At 44.7% G+C, this 23,762-nt stretch overlaps 9 protein-coding genes across 9 annotated transcripts; 4 read left to right on the forward strand and 5 right to left on the reverse strand.

Annotated features, from left to right (window-relative positions):
- Positions 1-492: 492 nt before the first annotated feature.
- Positions 493-2,043, reverse strand: N7495_004234 (putative alanine aminotransferase; the record flags this gene model as incomplete). The annotated part of the gene is made up of 2 exons (XM_057206885.1): positions 493-747; positions 802-2,043. The coding sequence occupies 2 exons, from the start codon at positions 2,041-2,043 to the stop codon at positions 493-495; spliced, it is 1,497 nt and encodes a 498-aa protein (XP_057064565.1).
- Positions 2,044-4,532: 2,489 nt separating this feature from the next.
- Positions 4,533-4,868, reverse strand: N7495_004235 (uncharacterized protein; the record flags this gene model as incomplete). Its single annotated transcript, XM_057206886.1, has 1 exon — positions 4,533-4,868. One exon carries the CDS (start codon positions 4,866-4,868, stop codon positions 4,533-4,535), a length of 336 nt encoding a protein of 111 aa, XP_057064566.1.
- A 139-nt stretch (positions 4,869-5,007) lies between these two features.
- Positions 5,008-5,861, reverse strand: N7495_004236 (uncharacterized protein; the record flags this gene model as incomplete). Its single annotated transcript, XM_057206887.1, has 3 exons — positions 5,008-5,368; positions 5,498-5,723; positions 5,768-5,861. The coding sequence occupies 3 exons, from the start codon at positions 5,859-5,861 to the stop codon at positions 5,008-5,010; spliced, it is 681 nt and encodes a 226-aa protein (XP_057064567.1).
- A 126-nt stretch (positions 5,862-5,987) lies between these two features.
- N7495_004237 (uncharacterized protein) lies at positions 5,988-6,170 on the forward strand (the record flags this gene model as incomplete). Its single annotated transcript, XM_057206888.1, has 1 exon — positions 5,988-6,170. One exon carries the CDS (start codon positions 5,988-5,990, stop codon positions 6,168-6,170), a length of 183 nt encoding a protein of 60 aa, XP_057064568.1.
- Positions 6,171-6,442: 272 nt separating this feature from the next.
- On the forward strand, positions 6,443-7,803 carry N7495_004238 (uncharacterized protein; the record flags this gene model as incomplete). The annotated part of the gene is made up of 5 exons (XM_057206889.1): positions 6,443-6,619; positions 6,669-6,816; positions 6,868-6,944; positions 6,996-7,001; positions 7,051-7,803. The coding sequence occupies 5 exons, from the start codon at positions 6,443-6,445 to the stop codon at positions 7,801-7,803; spliced, it is 1,161 nt and encodes a 386-aa protein (XP_057064569.1).
- Positions 7,804-12,137: 4,334 nt separating this feature from the next.
- Positions 12,138-14,463, forward strand: N7495_004239 (uncharacterized protein; the record flags this gene model as incomplete). Its single annotated transcript, XM_057206890.1, has 2 exons — positions 12,138-13,262; positions 13,315-14,463. The coding sequence occupies 2 exons, from the start codon at positions 12,138-12,140 to the stop codon at positions 14,461-14,463; spliced, it is 2,274 nt and encodes a 757-aa protein (XP_057064570.1).
- Positions 14,464-17,306: 2,843 nt separating this feature from the next.
- N7495_004240 (uncharacterized protein) lies at positions 17,307-17,654 on the reverse strand (the record flags this gene model as incomplete). The annotated part of the gene is made up of 1 exon (XM_057206891.1): positions 17,307-17,654. One exon carries the CDS (start codon positions 17,652-17,654, stop codon positions 17,307-17,309), a length of 348 nt encoding a protein of 115 aa, XP_057064571.1.
- An 886-nt stretch (positions 17,655-18,540) lies between these two features.
- N7495_004241 (TauD/TfdA dioxygenase family protein) lies at positions 18,541-19,910 on the reverse strand (the record flags this gene model as incomplete). Its single annotated transcript, XM_057206892.1, has 5 exons — positions 18,541-18,635; positions 18,687-18,769; positions 18,862-18,988; positions 19,037-19,790; positions 19,842-19,910. The coding sequence occupies 5 exons, from the start codon at positions 19,908-19,910 to the stop codon at positions 18,541-18,543; spliced, it is 1,128 nt and encodes a 375-aa protein (XP_057064572.1).
- An 869-nt stretch (positions 19,911-20,779) lies between these two features.
- On the forward strand, positions 20,780-22,632 carry N7495_004242 (uncharacterized protein; the record flags this gene model as incomplete). Its single annotated transcript, XM_057206893.1, has 5 exons — positions 20,780-21,137; positions 21,463-21,639; positions 21,682-22,019; positions 22,098-22,550; positions 22,588-22,632. The coding sequence occupies 5 exons, from the start codon at positions 20,780-20,782 to the stop codon at positions 22,630-22,632; spliced, it is 1,371 nt and encodes a 456-aa protein (XP_057064573.1).
- Positions 22,633-23,762: the final 1,130 nt, after the last annotated feature.

The raw sequence follows: 23,762 nt of genomic DNA on the forward strand, positions 1-23,762 counted from the left end.
CGCTAGGCCTGGAATCGGTAATTCTTGTAACTCGTAGTCGACGCTGTGAGGCCAACCTTTCTCGTTATAGCCTTAGAAAACCCACATCCTGAATATTTTATCATAATCCATGGTCACGGAGAATCATGGATTCTTGGAGCTAAGGTCTAAATGATATTTAACAGACATCAGACATATTGATAGTATGCTTCTATTGTGGGCCATATGACATCATACTTCGTATACCACCGCTGTTAAATATGGAGCATATCTACTTTATTCCAACCTCTGGAAAGAGGAGCTAGCCGAAGGACAGCGAACAAAGGATCAGCAGCTCCACCGCTTCGGTAAGTAGTCTATTTTGGTATCGTCAAGTCAAGAATAAATGTTCAATCAAAATCCGAACACACATGTGAAAACATGAGAGACAACTGAAAGTAAAAAGTGTACATCGAAATGAACGAGAACCGAAAATGTAAAGTATTGATCAACCTAGTAAATCTCATACCATCTCTACTCGTACTGTTTCAGGAATTCGGCGTGGAACTTGACAATGCGCTCGACCCAGTCGGTGCCGGGAGCAAGGAAGGTAGTGCGGAAGTGAAGGGTGTTCTCCTTCTGACCAAATCCAGATCCTGGAACGACGCATACACCGGTTGCGTCTAGCATGCGGAGACAGTAGAATTCATCAGCGGGGCGACCTTCGGCCTTGGCGGCTTCGATGGCCTTGGCTGGGAGGTTGATGGTGGGGAAAAGGTACATGGCGCCCTGATTGAAATGGTTAGTTAAAGTTCATGGGAAGTGATATATGGATGTTTCTACCTGGGGCATTTGGCATTCAACGCCCTCCATGCGCTGGAAGGCATCGTACAAAGCGAGGGCACGCTTTTGAAGACCACTTTCGATCTTAGTATATTCTTCATTGTAGACCTCGAAGCTGGCATCGCCGGCCTTGGGAGGGTTGACCATGGTCTCGAGCAGACACTGTGCCACGACCGGTGGGCAAAGTCCGATACTAACGAGCTTGTAAACCTGCTCTTGAACCAACGGGTCAAAGCCGACCAGCTCGAAGTAACCACCGCGATGGCCGCACTCGCCAACCATACCCTTGGAAATGCTGTGTAGGGATACCAACTCGACATCGTCGTACTTGCCAGGTTGTTCCTGCTGCAGCTGGCGGAGACGCTTCTTGAAAGAGATGAACTCGCCAGTGAAGACATTGGTCTGGTACACCTCGTCGGCGATGATGACGAGGCTCTCCTCAGCGGCAATATCGATAACCTTCTTAATATCGTCTGCGCTGAGCGAGGCTCCTGTCGGGTTACCGGGGTTGATAACGACGACGGAGCGGACTTCGATGCCGGCAGCCTTGGCGTCCTTCATAGATTGGTGCATGACATCAATGTCTGTGCCCCACGCTTTCTGCTCATTAAGCAGGTAAGGGACGCAGTGCGCATTCAAAAGCGCAAGGGTTGCAGTATAAAGAGGGTACTGGGGGATGGGAACCAATACACCGGCATTAGGGCTATTACAAATGACACTCAGAAGGGTGCTGACGCCAGAAGAAGCGCCAGCGGTCAAGAACAAGTCCTGCGCATTGGCAGGGAAGCCGTCACGCTCTTCAATGAACTTGGCAACGCTGTTGCGAATCGCTGGCACACCTTGACTGTGACTGTAAGCTCCAGCACTCTGGATTTCAGCTAGCAGCGTTGTGGCACGGTCAATAACGTCTTGAGGATATCCGAATGAGGTCTTGAGAGCCTCGGAGTTGTCCAGCAAAAGCGGGTTCTCAACTAGACTGAGTACCTGGCGGAAGAAGGTGATGGGCTTCTGGTCTAGCTGCTGAGGGTTGCCGATGTTGGCAAAGATTACACTGTCAAAGGGCAACGACTTGTCGCCTTGACCCAAACGGTGGCGGTATTCTTCAGCCTTGACGGCCAATTCACCGCGCACGGCGTACTTGGCCGCTTTGATGGAAGGGTTCATATTATTGATGCTCAGGCATTTCGAGGATTTGAGAGTGGACATGGTCCGCGTGGTACAGGTAACGCTTGTTTGAGACATTGTAGAATCTGAGTGAATCCAGAGGAATGTTAGTTAAGAGTAGTTAGGTTGTCAAATATATCAAGTATGTACAAATTAAGGCCGAGATCGACGGATCGATTTAGAGCAAAAGGCATCCATTTACCGATCATACAGCTTAGGACGGAGGAAGAGAGAGAACAGCCTATATATGGTAGAACATAGAAACGTACCTGGCCAGGCGGAGAATCCCCCAATTTTCGAAATCGGAGAAAGTAGGACTGACCTCGTCACGCACGGAGAACCCCGCAGCGGAGAGGCCCGTAGGCCAGAGGCAAGCTTAAATTGCCAGGACATGGTAAGAAGTCGACCCAATGACCTTCGAGTTGCACTCGGACCTTTTGGATGTTTACGTGGAGAAAATGACTCAGTGACGGCTAAAGGAAAATAATGACAGGGGTTCTATTGGGCGGTGTGGAATCGGCACTATTTTAGATCGATTAGGGCCAGTTAGGGCCAGTTAGGGCCAGGAACATCAAGTTAGCCTGAGTAAGATTATCATGGGGTTAATTGATGAGTCTTACGTACTTTACTACACGAGAGACTGTAATGAAGTGTACTAAAGTGTAATATAAGGCCCGGTTAATTAATAGTGATCCCACACGTGATCGTACCTTCAACTTTTTGCCGTTGTTTCTCTGACAGTTCTTGGCGTTCCTCTTCCGTATTAGTGCTCCCTCGCTGCTTTTGCTCACTAGGACTGAGCACACCTTTGAGTATTTTTGCATTCTATCTTGCTGGAGTTGCGATCTGGATTAAGGTCCAGGTATATCCCCACGAATAATATGAGATGACTGACTCTGCTTGTCTTATCTATAGGAGCTCTAATTACAGAGATCTTGAATTAACGAATTCCTCGCGTCTGCGTACTCTTTTCTTCATCCCACTCTTGTTGATCGCTTCCGGTCTGTAATAAGACTGTCACAATTTCTTGCTCTCCCCGAAGAGATACAAAATTCTGGACCACCCGCTCGTCCGCAGCTCTGTGTGTGCCCACTATGGAGCCGAATGTGTGATCTACTTATCCCTGGCCTTCATCACTGCACCGCCAGATTAAGCTGTTAATAAGACATTACTGGCGTGCGTTCTCTCTATTGCTGGTCATCTTGGAGCTACTGCCTCGGCAACAAAATAGTAGTATATACAGAAATTTGGTGAGGAGTCTGTTCCTGGTAGATGGCTTTGGATTTCAGGTATTCATTAGACTTGAATATTGACACAAAATTGAGTCTCAATTACCGAAGTCTATCCTTAACTTACAAGATAAGAAACTTCTCATACGTACTGCATAGTTATCTCCATCTTATATTACCAAGCTATTCGAGGATGCTGTTCAACAGATGAAGTATTAGGAAAGACCACATATTGAAGAAAAATATGAGGTGGAAAAAAAGGATGTTGAATACATGACTAAACTGCATCGTTTTACTCATTCATTCACTTATTTATTCGGGCACAGCACCCCGCGAGTTCATCACCCTGGAGCCACCATACTTCATTTTCTCAATTCTCATCCGCTACAACCCATTATTATCTGACAAAATGTTTAATCAACCCGCTGTGTCACGAGAAGATCTGAGAAATTCGACAAGTCTTATCATGCTCTACCCAAATGAGGTCCTGCTTATAGTAGCTGATCAATTAAATGACCTAGTCGATGTTAGTGCACTTCTTCGCACCTGCCATTTTCTAGCCACTCTTCTTGGTCCTTATATCTATTGGAGAGTGTATATAGAAGACTGTAAGGGCTCTTTGTTTAGTTCACATAGTATTACTGTTACTCTTGTCTCGGGTACTCACTATTCCCAGAGTCTAACCCCAATCACTGTACAGTGTGGACAGTAGCATGGAACACGAATGATACTCGCAAGGCACAGTTTATTGGATTGGAGAATGAATGCAGCGAACTGGAAGTAATTTCCACGATACTGAATGCTGTGATTGTTTTGAAGTCTGCTTTTCTATTAATGATGAGAACTAGCTACTTATAATACAAGATTGTTCTTCTGTCTGAGATGAATGCGTTCCATCGTCTAAAACAGAAGAGTCGGTCAGGACGGGACATCGCCGTTGCAGATGCATGCCGTTCAAGTGTATATTTTGCAACGCACTCTTGATATAGGTGTTGTAATGTAGTCTGAACCAGGATGCCGTTTGTCCTAATAACTAGCAGTGCTCTTAGTTTCTGAGCTGAGATGGAGTTTCTTGTTAAATAGACAGCTCAGTATTTAGTGAGCAAATGAGTAGGGATTAGTCCTCCTATGATTCTTATAGAGAGAGGAATGGGTACCGGAAAGCAAATATGTATTGATAAAATTGAATCGCTTGTTATCTGCGCCTAAAAATGTATGCCATATGGAAGAGGGCTAAAGCTCCCTATATCCCCATATCCCCAAGACCTCCATAAGCTTCATAAAATAAAACAAAAAATAAGTAAAAACAGAAGCCCGTTATCCTCATTGTCATCATGATCATTCTTCATTTTCGTCGTCCTTATCCTCACCCTCGTCCTCCTCATCCTCATCTTCATCGCTATCGAAATTGATTTCATCATCCTTGAAGTCTTTGAATACTGAATACGCTTCCGGATGGACCGGCGAATCCTTGGATGGATCTTTACTATCGGCAAATACATGCAAATACTCAAAATCAACGATGCAAACGGTCGGATTCTGTTCTTCGTCATTATAGAGAATGTTATGCAGCCCACAGTCTGAAATGATCACATTGAACGTGCAGAGTACCTGGACAGCGGCCAGGATCTGACCCGGATGAACTTTCTTCGTTCTATCGAGGCTGTCTTCCATTTGTCTATCAAAGGAGTACCTTTAACCTTTGATATAACTAAAACGTAGCCAATGGGGAAGATTGAAGAGCAGTGTATTTGCCCGCAGTTCTTGCCCTTTGGAAAGAACGGGAACCTATCTGGCTTTAGATCCTGGAGGTTCAGGTAGATGGCGCGTTCATTCCGGTAGCTAGAACCTTATTAGCTGGTTTCAGTAGACTATATAATGAGATTAGTTCAAGCCCGATCTCGCTCATCTTGAAATAATCCCAGCATTTGATGATTACTTCTTTGTCGTGCCAGATTCCTTCGAAAATGGCTTTAGTCTTTTCGACCCATTGGCCACCAACACCTTCACCTTGGAAAAATTCATTGGTGGTTAGCCACTTGATGATTTTGGTCACAGCGACGGAGTCTGTCGCGTTTTCCTTCTCACTGAAAAATACGGTGTGGTTCTTGATGGGCACGGAGTAAGGGAGAGCGCGAGAAGAAGTAGCAGGGGCAGAAGTACCAGGAGTATCGCTTGATGTGATATGAGCTAAACGAAATCCCCGAATCGCGGGTTGATACTTGCACGGGTGCATAGATCAGCTATTTATAGAGGCATATGTGAGAAAGTGCCATCTTAAGGGTAGATAATTCCGAACATACCTCTTCCGGCTGAAAATCGGGCTTTCCATATATGGGTTGGCAGAATTTGCTAGGATTGCAATTCCCAGTACACACTGCTTGGCAGAAGGTCTTCTGTTATCACCTGCTGCGGTTCTAAGGTATGCTTCACCGAGGGAAAATGTGATATCACTGTAAGCAGTGGCATTGTAGGTAGACAGTATGTCATATTGCACTCTGCAATCCCGCATTTGGATAACAAGCTGTGCTATTTGTTTCGTGTAATTTATTGTAAGATTAAGGTTTACCTACCAAGGTGTGCTTCAGCCAGATGTAGGTTGTTCAAAGGGCGAGCTAGGATGAACTCGAAGTTCCACGTCCAGAAAGTCTTTAACTCAGTCACCATTTTGATAGAAGTGTCCGACATGAGAACGACATCGGGTATGACACGAGAAGCGGGAATGTAGGCCCGTCGGTCGAAGCATAGCGAGAGCGAGACTACAACGAGTGCATTCGCGACGGGGTCACAGACATGTTTAGCGAAACGACCTGTCAAACCAAGTTTACTTCCGACAAAATTATCATTGGTTTCGTCGACTGTGACGGGTACATCGAGGCCAATGGATTCAAGCACATTATGGATATCGGTACTGAAGGTTCTCCAGTTACGAAAGAATCAAGCGTTGATTCTTTCATTGCTGTTGGATACAGCTGAAGTTCCCCCACTTGATACTGACCCACAATTAAAAGTGGATGAGATAGTAGATCGAAGCACTTGATCAGATCGAGTATCCTCTTTGTCAGTTGAGCAGTCGATTTCCACAGGCGATTCCTAATCTCCACTGACTCGGGAATTGATAACCATATTGAAAGTATGACTATGCGATATCCATATCGGGAATAGCGCAGGTAGAAGACCCACAATAGCTTCCTTAGTTTCTCTTTCCTCTTTCGTTTCTATATCATCTTTTTTTCGTCATAGTCAAAATGACTTCCTCACTTGAAGAAGACGACGCTATGTCAGATTTGTCAGATATGCCTGAAGAGTATGAAGGAGTCTCCCAGCTGCCAGAACCGATGTGGGAGTCGCCTGAAGAAACCTCCGAATTACTGTCCCCGGCCGCTACGGCGCTTGAGGAAGAGTTCAATGACCCACAACGAATTGTTTTACTACCTTTTTAATCAATTTGGAGCGATAGATAAAAGTATGCAGCGCCCTATCACACTGGAAAACCCAACCACCGCATTCTGGGCCCTATGCTGGTTCGCAGACCTCCAAATGCTTCGTAATTTCCTCGACCTGGGCGATGCACTTATGTTTAAGATCGTCTGTGCGAACAATCGGAGATCCGTTCTTTCTTGTAAGTACTTTGATTCATTAACAAGCTGCCTTATTCTAATTGTTTTTATAGGGATCGGCCGGGCCCACGCCCCCAAGCGGAAGCGCAGCCATGATGACATGGAAGATAAAGAAACAGAAAGTGAAGAAGTTACTTCAGAAGATGAAGAATCTATCCAAGGCTATAATAAATAAGAAAAGGAGAAGGTGAGCCTAATCAGATCAATTAATAACCTTCAAAGCTAATAAGCTATAGTGCGGCAATCGAGACTTAAAGAAGTGCGTCCTTACGGGTGACGCAATTGCCCCCGACATCGCTTACATATATTCGTATGCCCTCAATGCCGATATGTCTTTGCGTTGCGAAGTTTGGGATCTCCTTGAACTGTTCTGGACCCCAGAGAAGAAAGTAGCCTGGTTGGCAGGAATACTTGGTCCAAACGGCACCGAGCAGTGCTTGAACATGTTGTCATTATCTCCGATCGTCTATCGGTACTGGAGCGAGGCACGATTTGCATTGAAGCCGGTCGGGCTATCGGATACGCACACTCTTCTTGTTCAAATATATTGGCTGAAGGTTAATCCGACCCCTAACACAACAACACGACTGCTGTTGCGTCCTTCCCTCGCTTGCGAGGGCGGCCTGGCCGGTCCTGGTCTAGGTTTATATAGTCATAAACTTGGCCGGCTCCTTGTTTCGGGCGATGTCATCGCCATCAAGACTTCTGACCCGGAGAAGCTCCCCCTCCCTTCCATTGAAATTCTTACTTTGCAATGGAATCTTCTTCGCGTCGCAGCACTTTGTACTGGAGGAGAGGAAGATGAGGATGAAATGAGTGACATCGATGATGATGGGGATGAAATGAGTGACAGCGACGATGGTACTTTGTTCCCTGTCCCGGCCAAAGAAGAAGTGGTGGAGGAGGAGCCATTCGTTTTGATAGAAAAGTTGAGCCTGGTAGACAGGCCTCAGGATCTCGGTACGTCACCGGAGAATGTGTGGTCATAGGAGAATGTTCGATCACAGGGCCGTCAGGACACTAGCGGACCCTAGTCCCCCAGCAAGAAGAGAAAGAAGCCCGACTTGAAGACTCCAGTTCCAGGACCCCAAGAGCGAAAGTTTTTATAACTTCGCAGTGATTATCTCGTCTTTTGCTGGCTTCAGCCTCTCCCTTTTACTTTGTCTCTTTACTGGCATCAGCCTTGCCTTTTACTTCTTTTTGTTGGCTTGACCTCGTGGTTAGGTAGCTCTAAATTCAAGGTTTTTCATCGTATCAGCTCTTAACACAATAGACAATCCTTTTTTTCAAATTTGTGTTCACTATGAACAAGCGATGTTGCTTTTTTACAGCTTCAGGTAGAATGACTACCTAGATATTCACCTGATAAGCTATTTGGTTGTCATATTTTGTTTTTTTTTAGTCCAAGGTATGTTGTTTAATTCTTGATTTGTAAATTTTCAATTCACCATTAATACCTATAAACTTGGAAACGATACAGTCTACCTGTGAGTCCAAAGCTATCTGAAGTCAAGTATCATCCTATTTCCAACATCAGCTGAACTTTAAGCAGCTTGTGAAAAGTTAGAAATAAAAGAGGGTATACACGAGGCCGAATCCAATGAACATACAATTTACGCCACATCTCATACTGAGCATGGAAGGGGATCTCGCCGTCGAGATCGCGCTGGTTGAAGTCTTCCTTGGTGAGCTACTGAGCATCTTTGGTCGCTGTTTTGGTGGATCAATCATATTCGTAAGAAGGGCTATCACGAATTTTTGACTCAAAATCACTTACCAAACCTTGACGAAGCACTCTGCTCAAAATTCTTACGAAAAAGGTTGATCCAGGCTTGGAGCCAGAGAAGTAAGCGTCACCGTGGATTTCCTCAAGACAGAATCCCAGAGGTCACTGACACTTCTTTTAGCAAGGCCAGAAAACAAGTTTTCCGTGCTTCACGTTCTTTTTACCTGTTTCTGAAGAGAGCTTCTATCGCTCATTATGCCACGTCTCTTATTGATCGTATTTTGCTATTCGCAGCCGATCCTTCTGAGTATCAACATTGACTTGGTGGGTAGAAGCAGTCCTGAAGATAATAAACAATAATTCAGCATACTGGCTTGTCCTCATGATTGCTGTCATACATTATGGTCTTGCGGTAAGTCTCTTGAATAAATTCGTTGAAAAGTTATTCTAATAGCACCGTCAACTAGATATCTACATCATTATATTGACACCGGCTCATCAGGCTGCAGATAATGGCACAAGGGGCTCTTATTGGCCTTATTCATTCTCGATCGCTCAGGGCTAAAAGATCTCCTGCTCAGAATGGAAAAGCGTTCACACTTATAAGCACGAATGTTGACAGTGTAAGCACATATGCAAAAATGCTGCATGAAACCTGGGCGCGAGTACTAGAAGTATCGGTCAGAAAGACTCTACTTGCAACACAAATTGGATGGTTGTCCCCTCTCCCTTTACTGATTATACTTGGTATGGCAAAGCTATACCTTTGTGGTTCAGACAAAACTCCGCTAACTGGATATAAATAGGCTGCTCTCAAATGAGCGCATATTTTGCGAAGAATCTTCAGGGAAGGCAAAGAGATTGGAGTGCCACAACTCAAGATCGCCTTTCATTAATTACTTCTCTTCTCAGAGGAATCAAAAGTATGAAAATTCCAGGGCTCGAGAAGGCTGCCATATCTCTTGTATCAAACCTGAGGATTCAAGAAATTGAGATGTCAAAAAGATTGCGATGGATTATGGTGACATACAATGCCAGTGGTAATTTTGTATCTCAGGATGACGATATAGAAGCTTTGATGATTCTACATTCGGGCTAAAATTTGATGAAAGATTTGATGAAAGATTTCATTGGTCTAGTACTTGTATTGATTCGATGGATCATACTACTAACTAACTAGTGAAATGGGGAACGCTCTAAAGTATTTCACCACTGAACGGGTCACACTACTGAACGGGTCAGTTTGACCCACTTATTTTTATGAATCCCAATAACTCCATTATTTACTATGTAATATAGTAAAAAAAAACTACTGAATGGGCCTACTAGGACAGGTTTCCCTCCTATGTCCAGGTGTCTTACATATCCCACACCGGCGTTGGGTTACAGGCGCCCTTACAGGCGCCTGGCCCTCTTGTAAATTGGCATCATTAAGTTTAGGGCCACCATTCGACGCGTCAACCAGGTCTAATCCCTCCTGAATTGTAAGACCCCCTACTACTGTTAATTGACGATTCGGACGTTCTTTTTGTGTTTTTCTTTTTCTCATGGGCGGCGCGTAAATCTCTGTTTTCCAGGCGTAAGAGAGCATTCTCTTGATATAGGTAATTTGCACCCTTTACTATCTGGTCTAATGCTCTCTTAGATGGTGTTGGTGGCGTTCGAGATACAGTGCGTAATATAGCTTGGTGTTGACGTCGTAAATCTTTCTGCGTCCTAGGCGTCTTAGGTGTCCAATTTCGACTTGAATCGCTTCCTATAGAGGGTGGTGGTGGTGGTGTATCGACGCGCATAGTAAGCTTTTTTAACACCCTAGTAGGGTCAAGTGGCACGATTCCAGTTGCAGCAAACGCATTAGAAGCAGATGCAAATGCTTCAATACGCGCAGTAGGATATATCTCTAGGAAATCTCCTTTACTAATGTGGGAAAAACCAAGCTCTACTCTAGACTCAACCAGCCGAGAATAAGAGCGTTTTAACACCGCAAAACACCCAACATCAAGAGGTTGAAGAAGATGAGACGCATGCGCAGGCATACATAATGGTATAATATCATGCTCCTGGCAGATTTTGTCGAAATCAGGTGTTAAATGGCTACCATGGCCATCTAAGATCAGAAGGCGATACCGTCCTTTAGTACGAGCAGTAGCAGGTATAAAGAGCTTTTCAAGCCAACGGAGCCCTATTTGATTTGATGTCCAGCCATTAGGACTAATCTCAAGACGCCAATTAGGTGGTAAACCTAGATCAGGAGCAAACCAGCTCTGCATCATCACCTTACCCTTAAAGATAATACAGGGTGGAGGTGCGTAACTAGACGCGCCTAAACACTCTATCACAGTAACCCATTCCCGGTTACCAGGCTGTTTTTTTGCGCGTTTACCATAATAACCAGCTCTAGTAACCACTCTCGCGGTCGCACATCGTCCCATCGCAAACCCAGTCTCGTCAAAATTATAGATATCGTCGGTGGTGATACCATATTTTGCGATCGTGTTTTCAACCAGTTTGAACCAATTATTGATCACATTATAGTCCTCTTGACGCGCACGTGTAAAATCGCGCGGTGTTGAATAGGTCGTCTTAAGTTCAGGTAAACGCGTCGCAAACCTAGTAACCCAGTTTTTACCGATCGTAAGAGGAGGGTTGGTTCCGCGGTCGGCGAGTAGGATATTAGCCATTCTACCAACATCTTTAGTTCTAGGAGCACAGCCGCGATCATCTAGAGAGACGACCCATTGAAGTAATGAATCCTCTTCAGATTCAGTCAGTTTAGACTGCGGTGGGTGTGTTTCAAGACGAAATTGGACACCAGAATGGCGGCGTTGGAGGGTTGAAAATGGTATATTAAACATAGCTGCAGCTTTACGCATTGATGATATATCGCCATTCTTGTAAGCTTGGTAAGCTAATAAGACCCTATTCTCCTGATCCTGTTTGTCTTGGACATATAGAGCATTTAGGGGGGGCATGGTGGGTAGTTGAAAATGGAAACACCAGACTGACGCGTAAAATTGGTGGGGTGACCCGTTCAGTAGTGTGACCCGTTCAGTGGTGAAATACTTTAGGGCTCCCCAGTACACTAGTTACCCCTTTCACCCGTCTGATTAGGGCAGCCAAATGAATATATTTTCATTATATTTCGCCTTATATTTCAGGTATTAAATATTGCCGAAATAGATTGTATTGTTAGCGTCTCAAGTATTTACGAAATCTTCAGTGAATTGCCGGATCACAGCATATAAACATCAGAGGATTTGAACAATTCAATTGTTATTGTGACCATTTTCAGCCGTAAATGAGTGGAAAGTGGGTCTACACTCAAAATTGCCTAACGCGAGGCTTCATTCCCAAATGAAGACTAGATCCGGATGTAATGCCTTTAAGCTCGCCACTAAATTTAATCTGAGCCTATCAAGATCGATAAATAGGTCGCATAAAAAGGTATGTTTTCGTTTCCTGATCAAAAAATTCAGCCGCCATACAGACGCCACTTTTTTCGGGCCCGATGAAGTGTCTATATAAAACTTCAAATCTATCTATACCCCTGACATCTTGCACTGTGTATCGCTCGCTATTATACCCTCGTTACCCGCCATGATTTGGAAATCACCACTCCTTTTAGCAATAACGTACGCAGCCGTCACTTCGGCTCTTCCATCTCATCTGCTTCCACGCCATGATCATCATGACAGATCATGCTCTGTGCAGCCACGGTCAAATTTGCGAGAAGGTCCTCTAGCGGAGGTTGTACGTCGGATAGAAAGATATCCTGAAGGCCATCCCTTCTGCCGCGAAATTATCCATGAGACTTGCGAGGTTGTTACCAAAACTGAGACAGTAGTCCCAGAGCCAAGTATTTCCAGAATCACCCGAACTGTCACCGATCATCCTCATCGAGTGACTAAGACGACGACAAAGCACTTCACATCAACAATTTTGAAGCCACCAACCCGCACCACGACTCTCTATGCAACAAAGACATTGACTCAAACGGTTCCTTTGGCGATCACGGATCTATCAACTGTGACAATCTCTACTGTTCTGATCGGCATTTTGGCCGAGCCGGAATACGAAACGGTTACAGTGCCAGTTACCAGTGTCATCACTGATACCTTGACGGAGGCAATCACTGATTATGCTGCTGCAACAATCACTGAGTCTTTCATTGACATTACCACCAAAACATTGACCAACACCATTACCGACTGGTCGACGGCGTACATCACAACTTTCTTCACTGAGCCTACAACAGCTTATATCACCAATGTTTATACGGATATTGGAACTGCAACAATAACCAACTATCATACCGAGACTATAACCATTTCTTTTACTGATACTGTCTCTAAAACTGCCACTGACACTGTATCAATCACCACAACTCAAGATGTGGATGTCACTGTGACCAGCACACAGTCCGAGACTACTGTTCAGACTGATCTCGAAACCGCAACTAATACTGTTCTGGCAACTGTTACCGACTACACGACTACAACATTCACTTCGGTTGCGACTGATCAAGTAACTGTGACTGCCACTGCTGTTGTTACTGTAGAAGCTTCAGCCAATAAGAGAGATGTGATCGACGAGTGTGAAGTGCCAGTTCCTTCTGCTTTGAGGGGCATCCACAGAACCGATCTATATAGTGCATGCTCTATCTTGATTTTCGAAGACTGGAACTCTGAAGTGTACACTACTAAAACACTTGCTCGACAAACGGTATGTTCATATCTTTTTGGTCATATATGTTAAGTACTAACTTATTTGGTAGGTGACTGAAACTCTGACCATCCATACTGTGGCGCCTAGCGTGCCTACTATCTACGTTACAAAATTTGTAACGGATTTCATCACTCGAAAAGCCCCTGGTACATTGACAACTGTCAAAACCAACACGGTCACGACCGATATCACAGAAACAATAACATATTATGCCACTTCGACCATAACCTCTTCTTCGGTTTCCTTCCTCGATGTATTCACATTGACAGTGGAGAGCCCCACCACAAGAACTGAGACAGTTACCGCCACAGTGACCAGCGAAATAACTACCCCAACTACCCTAGACATAACAGTCCAGGAAACCGCTTCTGTCACTGACTGTGTCACTTCTGGTGTGACAACTACTGCCACGACTGATATCACAATCATTGAAACCAATACCGAGACTGTTAGTATTGTGACTAGCCAGACAACTACTCAGTCTGCCGATATCACTGTTACTGAGAAGTCATCTGTGACAAGCATGGAGACCGTGACAACTACGCTCGATGTGACAGACTTAGCCAAGATAACTTCGACGTCTTTAGTCACTGTTACCACCACCGTTCCTGTCACGGTCGAAACCACCGTTGCCAAAACTATCGATGTCACTAGCACAACGTCTACCACGTTAACTATCGACATAACTGTCACCCAGACAGTTGCAATCACCACGACTACCACAGCTTCTTCCACTGCCACCAGCTCTCCAACCTGTGGAGTGAACGTCGTCTCCAACCCTGATTTTGCCGATGAAACACTATCTCCTTGGACTTTCTCAGCTACAGGCAGTGGAGAATATCAATTTTCGAGCGGCGATAACACCGACTACTCAATCGATCTCCTTATCCCCTCTACTGGGTCAAGCACAGCTACGATATCCCAGACAATTTCAACCGTCGCTGGAGAAGTATATACCATATCATATGAATATGAAGTAACTGGTGGAAACGTCGCGACCAGACTGATTTGTTCATTCGATAACACTGAGAATACTAGGTATACGATCGCTATTGGTTCGACAACGAAACAGGTATGGCATATCCTCGAGAGTACTTTTACGGCTACATCGTCGAGTACGACTATTACATTTGAACTAATCTCTTCGATTGTATCGTCTGTGAAACTTGATGGCGTCTCGCTTGTTCTACCGTGCTGATAGGAGTGTGCATAATTCTGATCTTTGACTGTGAGGTTAGATTGCTTTCAATCTAGAATTTCGTTCAAATTAAGTTCTGCTCCTAACTCTTATATCGTGTGCATATCTCAAAATCTTGAAAAATTTAATAGATCATTTACATTCTTATCTAAAGCGAAGGCTCTGAAGAGCCCGATTCCATGAAAGATGATTACAATGATTAGGTGGTTATGTTATAGGGATAAAAGAGGAACTCAGATCGATCACTAGTCTAGCACTAGTTTAAATTAGGTTAGATTATATTGTTATATATTTAATAAGTCATTATTTAGTTACTTTACTTTATGCTTTACTTTAGGCGTTTATAGAGATCTTAAGCGATCTGCGGTCATCGCAATCGAAAGTCTAAAAATTTGCGATTAACATCTCGGGAAGTTTATCTACTCTTTCTTCACTGTCTATACCCATCTTAGATTAAAATTGTCAAATTCTGACCTCCGCGATAGCGGTTACAAGGTCCCCACCCTTTACTCCTCCACCCCCTACTATCGAGGAGAGAGTGGCCTGCTTGAAGTGTATGCTTGACCCCACTAATCCTATTTACTGGTATTACCAAGATGTGAATAAACAACCAGTCATCAAGCTATACGAAAAAGGTATTATCACTATCGATGACCAAGGCCATTCGTTGTGGTTGATGGCTTGAGGTATTCAATCGAACAGCATGCCATCTCTCTCCATTATATGCAGGATTCATTTGGATCAAATCGAGAGATATTTGGCCAAAGCGGCCAAAATGGCGTCGCAATGGGCGCCTGGACACCTGTCCAGGAGCTTTTGAGAGACTGCAAACATTGCATGGACTTGATATTTGGCCAGGAATCTGGCCAGATTGGGGCGTAATTACTACACCATCTACCAGTTTAGGTAGCTCTTGCACTGAATTGTAGTTCAGATGCCCTAACCGGCGGTACCATAGCTTAAGTGATCCTTTTAGTTCTAGTGGTTTTCTAGAATCGCGGTTTCTAACATCGCGGTTTCCAAGAAAGGCTTGGTTTTTGGCTGAAAGGATAGGTTTTTCAGCTGAATCTGGGAGAATCTTTTCGGCCGAAAAAGCCTCCACCACTAGTAAATCTGGATTCTGAACTCTCTTAATGCTTAAGATTGGCTCATCATCCTTCCCAGTAAGATACTGTCCCTTGGGATTCCAGTCTCCTCCTCTGTCGTTGAACACGCAGTATGAGAAGAGATTTACACTGAAAACTGGAGAGTATAGTACCTTTGAGAGCTCAATAGACCTGGCTCTCCTTGTTTTTGGGTCAATTCCATTGACTATGCATTGGCCTTTACCCAGAGTTGGGACAGACCCCTTCCCTAGGGTCAGAGAGTTGATCTCTGGCTTAAATGTGGTGAATGCATCTCTATTATTACAGACATGGACACTAGCTCCAGTGTCTAGTATCCAGCTGTTTTTAAGAGCGAGCTATCAGAGATCGTCAAGAATGCCGGATTCCTTAGAAAACTTGACTCGATTTCAGTGAATTGCCCACCCCCTAGAGACAAATTTGGCTTAGTTCCAGGTGGTTTGGTTACGAAAAACACGGGTTGAATGGTGTAATTTGCGCTCTGATCGACCGTCTCGGTTTGAGATTGAGACTTGTCTGTAGCCGATTTGAGCTTATTTTCAACCCAATTCTTCCACTTTGGGTCTGCCTCGAGGACTTTCTGAGCTCGTTTCACTGCTTTTGGCCACAGCTTTACCCCTTCAGGGCACTTCCTGTCCTGGAATGCTTGGTCAGATTGAGTTTGGCCATGAGATTGGCCATGAGATTGGCCATGAGATTGACCATGAGATTGACCATGAGACTGACCATGAGATTGACCATGAGATTGATCATGATATTGGCCATGAGGTTGGCCATGCGAGGCCTCCTGGTGCCCCTGAAAGGTAGTAAATGTACCCTTTAGAGCAGGTTTTTGGTCTTAGTTTTGGGCATAGTGAGTGGTTTTGGAGCTATCCCTGAGTGCCCGCATCGACACATCTTGGCCCTTAACCACTATTCCATCAGACATCTGGGTGAGTCCTAGCTTATCGAGTATAGGCTGAGCGATTGTATCCCATAGCTATTCTAGCAAACATATATCTAACATGTCCGGATTTGTTAGAGTCGCTGCTTAAACTTGGATATCGTTATACTTAAGCTTAGGAAATGGTAAAGACTTGATCTTGTGCTCGTCGACTATGAGTGCATCACATCGATGAATGCTAGTATTTATGATAATAATCGACCCTAAAGCGGCAGCGGCTTTGAATTCATCCTCAGACGGGGCCATGAGAAATCGATTAAAGCCAGGCAAGCTCCGTATAGCTAGAACAGTCTTCTCAAATTTCTGGCCAGCATTATAGCATTATCCAACTTGAGGCAATATGCCTGGTCCTATACTAGTCTGATTAACTAGGCGAGTCGGAGCATTGAGTTGATCCCGAAGCCTCATGTATTATTCTACCAGCTGAGGATGATGCTGTAAAAACCGGATACATCGGCATACATTTGATTGATAGAGCCTACGGTGACCCCAAGACCAAGTTCAAAAAGTCGTAAGGCCTAATATGGTGTCTGATCTGCTATCAGGGAAATTGTGGCAGCATCCGAAGCTAGACCACTAATTTGAATGAGCAAATGCTGCTTATCTGAAGTATTGAGAGAATGAGGTGTGAGTCGAGGAATAAGGGATATTGGAGAAGATGCAGCTTGATGTGCTATCGACCAGTCTTTGGCTTTAAGGTAAAGAAGAAGTAAGTGTCTGCTAGGACTAAGTCGATCGATGATACGAGATGAGCGATGATTAAGCGCATCCCTACATTATCGAATGACCAGCTGTAGATCTGTCTCGGCCCCTGTTCTCTTGTATATAGCACGGTATCCAAGCCCGAGACTATTGAGCTTCTGTGCACACTCCAGGTAGTCTACCGGTGTAGCCTCGACGGCCTCTTGATAATGTTGGATGGCCAGTTGTAGATCCGTCTCGGCCCCTGTTCTCTCGTATTTACCATAGTATCCAAGTCCGAGAATATTGAGCCTCTGCCCATTGTGATCCAATGACTTCATCGTATCTATCGCTCTTGGGTATTTGGTGCTATACTCGCCTCCAAAATCCCTATGTACGAGAACATAGACTTCGAAGTTCATGCTCTGTCGGCCATTCTCCATGACCTTGGGTGGACCATATAAGCAGTCTCTCAACACCAGATAAATGTTTCGAGGTTGATGGTACTAATGCTGCTCGTGAATTTTTGAAGCGTGAAGCACCCCATCTCGAAAATCAATAGCTTCAGCTTGTTTAGGACAGCATTGCCCTGCATAATACCACAAGTATTGCTCAAAACAAGGAGCCAGAGGTCGTACTGTGTAATATGGTAATCGTTAAGATGTAAGGATAAGGAATAAGGTGAGAGGATGAGGGTGAGAGGGTGAGGAATAAGGTATAAGGGCGAGGAATAATGTGTGAGGGTAAGAGGGTAAGGGTGTTAGAATTATTTAGGTTTTTTATTAGGATATTAGGATATTATGAACGTGATTGGTGGTCAAATCTTATATAACCAAAAGGTCTGAGATGGCGATATGAATAGTGGTCATTTTGAAATAGAAACAAAAACTCAGATGCATTCTGTAAAACCCCGTAGATTTTTAGGTGCAGACTTGCATATTCCGTATCCACAACGTATTTCCGGTTTATGGGTGGACATGCCCTTCTATTTCGTTCCTCCTAACTTTAGATTTGCTCACAACCTTGGAGTTAGATCAACTATTTTATCCTTATACAATATCAACTATCAATAGCAAGCTACAACGGAGAGAGAATACAGAACTGAAAGCTAGTAAACTGTTACTTCAAGAAAGCCTAAATAGTTAATGTAAAACAAGCATTGTGTTTCACTTGGAAATGTTCGATGATCTGGCGAATATCTTTGATTGTCACTCGTCCAATGCTGGTACCAACAGCTTGACTTCACAGGTGCTGATAGTCTTCGTAGATGTCTTCTAGTGTTGAGTGGCCCAATAAAGGAATTACTATCCACAACTCCTCCTAGCAACTTTACGAGCCGAATTCGTTGGACTCCTTGTTCGAAGTATCTTCAGCCAGTCTTGTGGTACGCTCCTCACGGCCCTCGCCGCTAGGGTCAAGGTAAGCTGCTTGCGGTTAGTAAATAGATACGTATACGTTGATATTGAAGGTCTTACGCTTCTCCCCGAGAACCCTTGTCCGTATACCTCTTCGAGTTTCTTCCTTGTATTTGCCTGGAACCACGCGATGAAGTGTGCACCTATTTTTCCCAACACTTAGTAGTTCTTCACTCCAACTGTCGACAAAACTCGCGTCATATTTCTAGATGAGGCAAGTAGGTAAGAGACATACCGATTATCCCAAAAAGCAACAGACCCAGCTTCCCATTTCCACCGTACCAGGTGATCATCAGCAGAGTGGATCAGTTGTAGCGCAAAGTCTAATAATTTATCTACGTTGGAAAACACGTAAGTATACTCTAATCGACAGGTAGAAGACAGTAGGCGGTAAAGTGAATCCAACTCACCAGACTCGAGCTTCTTCAACTCCGCAAACCCAGTAACAAACCCCTCATTTACATTCAACGCCTTCAATCGCGTCACAGGATGAGTCCTCACAGCAGGATGATGCATATCTAGAGGCGGTCTATTCGGCCCAACCCCCCAAAGATCAAGCAGCGTATCGTACTGCAACCTTGAAGTATGTACAGCATGCAACCCCTCAAAGAGCTCTTTGTAGCTCGCACTCAACGCATCATACAGTCCATATTGGGAGACCCACGCCGTATCACCCCCAACAGGTGGGTGTGATTCCATGCGTAGCATACAGTACGACGGGGGGTTTATTTCGAAGCTCGCGTCAGCATGCCACCCGGCGTAAGGCCAGGGGGTGTAATTGAGTAATTCACGGGTGTCGGTACCGTGTCCGCTGCCTTTTACGAGGAGATGGGCTTTCTCTCTTTGGGTAGGATGGCGGTCGATAATGCCATAGTGGGAGAAAAGGGACTCTTGTTGCTTGGTTTTTAGGGTTTGGTTGCGGAAAAATACGACGCCGCGTTCGGCGACAAGGAGGGCGAGCTCATCGAGTTGGGTTAGAGTTAGGTCTGAGAGTTGGACATTACTAAGGACTGTGCCGATACTTTCTGTAAGGTCGGTGGGGGTGGCTACAGCGAAAAGGTTTGGTTTTGAGGGGTCTGCGAAGAGGGCTCGGTCTTTTGGTGGACGGAATTCACTGTAGAGCGGTTTGGGGGGATTCCAGTTGTTGATTCTTGGGTTGAAATTCTTTGACTTTGTTAGTATTGGCGATATCCTTTGGGATGGTGTTTGTCTTACAGGATGTAATGTTATTGGGAGGCCAGAATCGGGCGAGATATGGCTATACGATTCAAGATGTTCCTCCATTGTTATTGATCAGACTGGCAGGCTAGTGAACAAGATGTAATGTGAAAATTGGGATGTAGAAGAGATCCCTGAATAAGACAATTATCTAGAGATATCAATCGTGTGTTGTTACCTGTTAGGTAGAAATTCTTCAACAGGATAGAGGTCGTTATATAGCTCTTACACCCAAAAATCCCCTCTCATCCCATATGATGCCATCATAAGAAATAACTGGTAGCTCGTGCATGTAGTTGCTCTTCATCACTGCCTCCCAAAGTCTTTCTCACCCATCCTTGCCCTGAGATTGAGCCTCGCGGTAAAAGAACTCCTCCTATGCAGCTGATAAACCAAGGCAGCCAGCCTCCAGTCTAAGCAAATTCAGTGTAACAATAATATGTTTGCATCCGTTTCGTTATAGGAAAAGCCTCACCCTTCGAGTGGTAGGTTGGGACGTATACTGTGGAGATACAAGGCTGAGACGGTACGACCAATAATTTAAATGCACATAATATCGCACATAATAAAAATTCTACACCCGTTTTATCCAAGATAGAGTCTTGTAAAAAATTTTACTAAGGGGCAGGCTTCTTGCAAGGCAGGAAAGGCGAACTACTGCGCCACCAATGAAATTCATGCACGTATCGAAGGAATGCATATATCGAAGGAGGCTGATTCCTTCGTTACCAATGAAATGAATGCACGTATCTCCTTACTCGTAGCAGATGAGGCTAATTGCACGAGGCACCTCAGGTTTTCGAGGGGAAAAAACTAGCATTTAGATTGAATGGCTGACCATTTTTGTATTTCACCCCCATAAAATGCTATATACTAACTAACTCATTTCTTCAACTCGCCGTCATCACATCTAGATATCTCTACCACTAATCACAATGCTGCCAAACATAAGTACCGAAAGAACACCCTTGCCCGCGGCTACGGCTCCACCGGATTCTGAGGTTCATCTTCCCGACTCAAAACTAGAAACCGAACTGGTCACAGCAAAACTAACAAGGCGGCCGATGTCACTTGATGTCACCTGGGTCCAGCGGCACGCCTACATCGCAGATCTTGAAGTCGATGAACTCGCCTTGAACTATGACTTGGATACTGGAAAATATCCTCTGTCGAGGTTAAAATCGCCTCAGGAGCTGTTTACGGCCGTCGAATACCGTGAGCATTTGAACCGGGAGGATAACTTTTTGGCTGAGACCAATGTTGAATGCCTTAGTATTGAAGGGGAGAGTGGTGGTGCGTTTACATCCTCCCTATGAACCCTAAGGAACAGTGGACAAAGCCTAACGAATCACAAGAGTGGTTACAATTGAATAATCAAACCCTGAGTGCTCTCCTACGTGTATGTCTCATTCCTTTCTCATTCGAACTCCTCAAGTCCCCAATTTGGATAGCCTAACCAAAAAATATACATCTAGGAAGCCAATAGCCGCCCTCAAATGAACTTCGATCCATCTCTACATCCTAGACTCTTAGTATTGTAAGCTTCTCAAATGACCATTGTTGTTGATTTCATTTAACCTACTAACACTGCACGGCAGTTTTATTCCATTAACCCCAGCACCCAATACTTCCTGGGGCAACGCAATCCCCATGGCCCAAGCCAGCGTCGAGGAATTCTTCGACTCCCTCTCTCTCAGCCCCGCGTTCCTAGTGAACCTGCTCGGCCGACCAGATTACTGGGCGCCAAAGAAACGGTGGGAAAAAAGTGCCTCAGACGGGTCTATTACTGCATGCGGTAAGAAGTCAAGTCCCGTCCTAGCTCTAGCCTACTAATCAGTACCCTTGCGTGGGGGACGTAATATAGACTTCTATTGCCAACATCCACGGTGGAATCTTCAAGTCCAGGGTGCCCCTCTGTCCGCGTATATGCGGCATGACCTGCAGCATGGTTTAACAGTCTACGTTATCTCGCATAAGCAAAGGGATACGAGTGTTGCAGCTCTGCAGTCTCTTCTTAAGTTATCGTTGAAGAGTCACCGGGACGGTGCGCAGGGTGATGAAATAGGGAAAATTTTAACAGCTAGTCCGCTAGACTTGCACGTTATGCTGTCATATCTATCCTTCGAGGCGTCAAAATACCACGTTAAGAGATTTCAACGGTTCATGTGGGAGCAGGTTTGTCATCACCAAACTGGTCATATCGCACCGAATCCATCTATTTTGGGACTAATCATTATATATAAATATATATAGGTCAATAAAGTCGACAACTACCTCGCAGGCCTGGAATCCAGTGACCGCTCCAAACTCGGAAACCTGACCAAGCAGCTCCAGATTATATCCCAGAATGCGGACTCGCATATTGCTAATGCGACTGTCGCTTTGTTTACCGCGCGGGGGATCAAAGATATGACGGCGCAGCTTAACGGTGATACCAGCGCATCCAGTCAGAGCCATATAACAGACCAGAGCCAGAGCACCCTCGACACAATCAGCTACATCATCCACTCGATGGAGAAACAACAAGCGTGGTTTGAGAACTACAAAGAGCGTAAGAACTCAACTATGAATCTCGTCTATAACCTCGTGACGCAGCAGGATGCGGCGAATAATATTGGACTAGCGGCGAGTATGAAGAGAGATAGTACCAGTATGAATGCAATTGCGGCGTTGACGATGGTGTTTTTGCCTGCAACGGCTGTGGCGGTATGTACATCCACCTACCTACCTACCAATCTAGTAGACTCCTCGTTCCACTCGTCTTACTGTGTTTGAAACGGAAAGATAACTAGCAGGATGCACTGTTGGTGCTGACGGAAAATAGACCTTCATGTCCTCAGGGGTTTTCACAACAAAGAATGAGACCAACGGGGAGCCGGCGTGGTCATTTGTCGTGACAGATTTATGGCGGCTATATACTGCTATCTCGATACCTCTTACTTTCCTCGTGATAGCGTGCTGGTACTTGTATAAACAATACAAGGGCGATTTTGGGCCTAGTTCTGGAGTTGGACCTGAGTTTGGATCTGAATCGCACGTGTTCGAGGGAGAGAAAGAGCCTTCGTCGTCAATGTCGTCTTCTTCTACTATTTCAAAGCCGCGGAGGAGAGGGTCTGCGTTTTGGTGCTTCTTCAGCTCGCGCAGGAAGTCGGAAGATGTATCGTTAGGGTAACGTAATGTGCCTCGGTACAGGTTAGAGAGAAGTATACTGTATCGACGTGCGCTTTAATTATATCCCTGAAGTATGTGAGATACTGCTATTCTATAGTATCTCTACGAATATTCGAGGTAGGCTGCTTGGGCTTGCACTGTGGCTACAAGCGTTATATAATAGCTCTAACAGTATATGCGGCTACCTAGTGTACCAGAAGCAGTTATTTGGAAAAGGCCAAATGGTCTGTACAGTGTCAACGGCTTATTTATTTCTATGGCAATATGATCGGTAGACCATATGGGTAGAGTAATGGATTGGTTTGTAGTAAATAACCTGTAATTTAGTCTCTAGTTTCAGGGTTCAATTATAATTGTCAACCAAGAACATAGGAGTGTTGTTTTCACTATTTGCAGGATCCACACGGGCGTGTATTTAAGAGATTTTCATCCGTAGATAGAGAATTCAGCAATTGAACGGTCAAATTTCAGGTTGACAATAATGATTTATCACATGATGGCAATGGGCAGAGAGCCCAGACCAATATTTACTCAGTGAGCCGAGCGCCATCATAAAAGCAGCACCTGAACTAGGAAAGCCCCGTCATAAAAAGAAAAGTACTTCTTCGGTGCCGCATGTACCGCCAATAATCAGCCAGCTGTGCTCGGCCACAACATACGATGGTTCTAGTCTTTGGAGCATTGAATAATTGAGTGTTATTTATTTTAGTCTGAATCCTTCATTCTTAAAAACAGTTGTGACACCAC

This window comes from Penicillium taxi (assembly GCF_028828555.1).
Source record: "Penicillium taxi strain IBT 34144 chromosome Unknown utg000003l_segment0_segment0, whole genome shotgun sequence".
Lineage (NCBI taxonomy): Eukaryota > Fungi > Ascomycota > Eurotiomycetes > Eurotiales > Aspergillaceae > Penicillium > Penicillium taxi.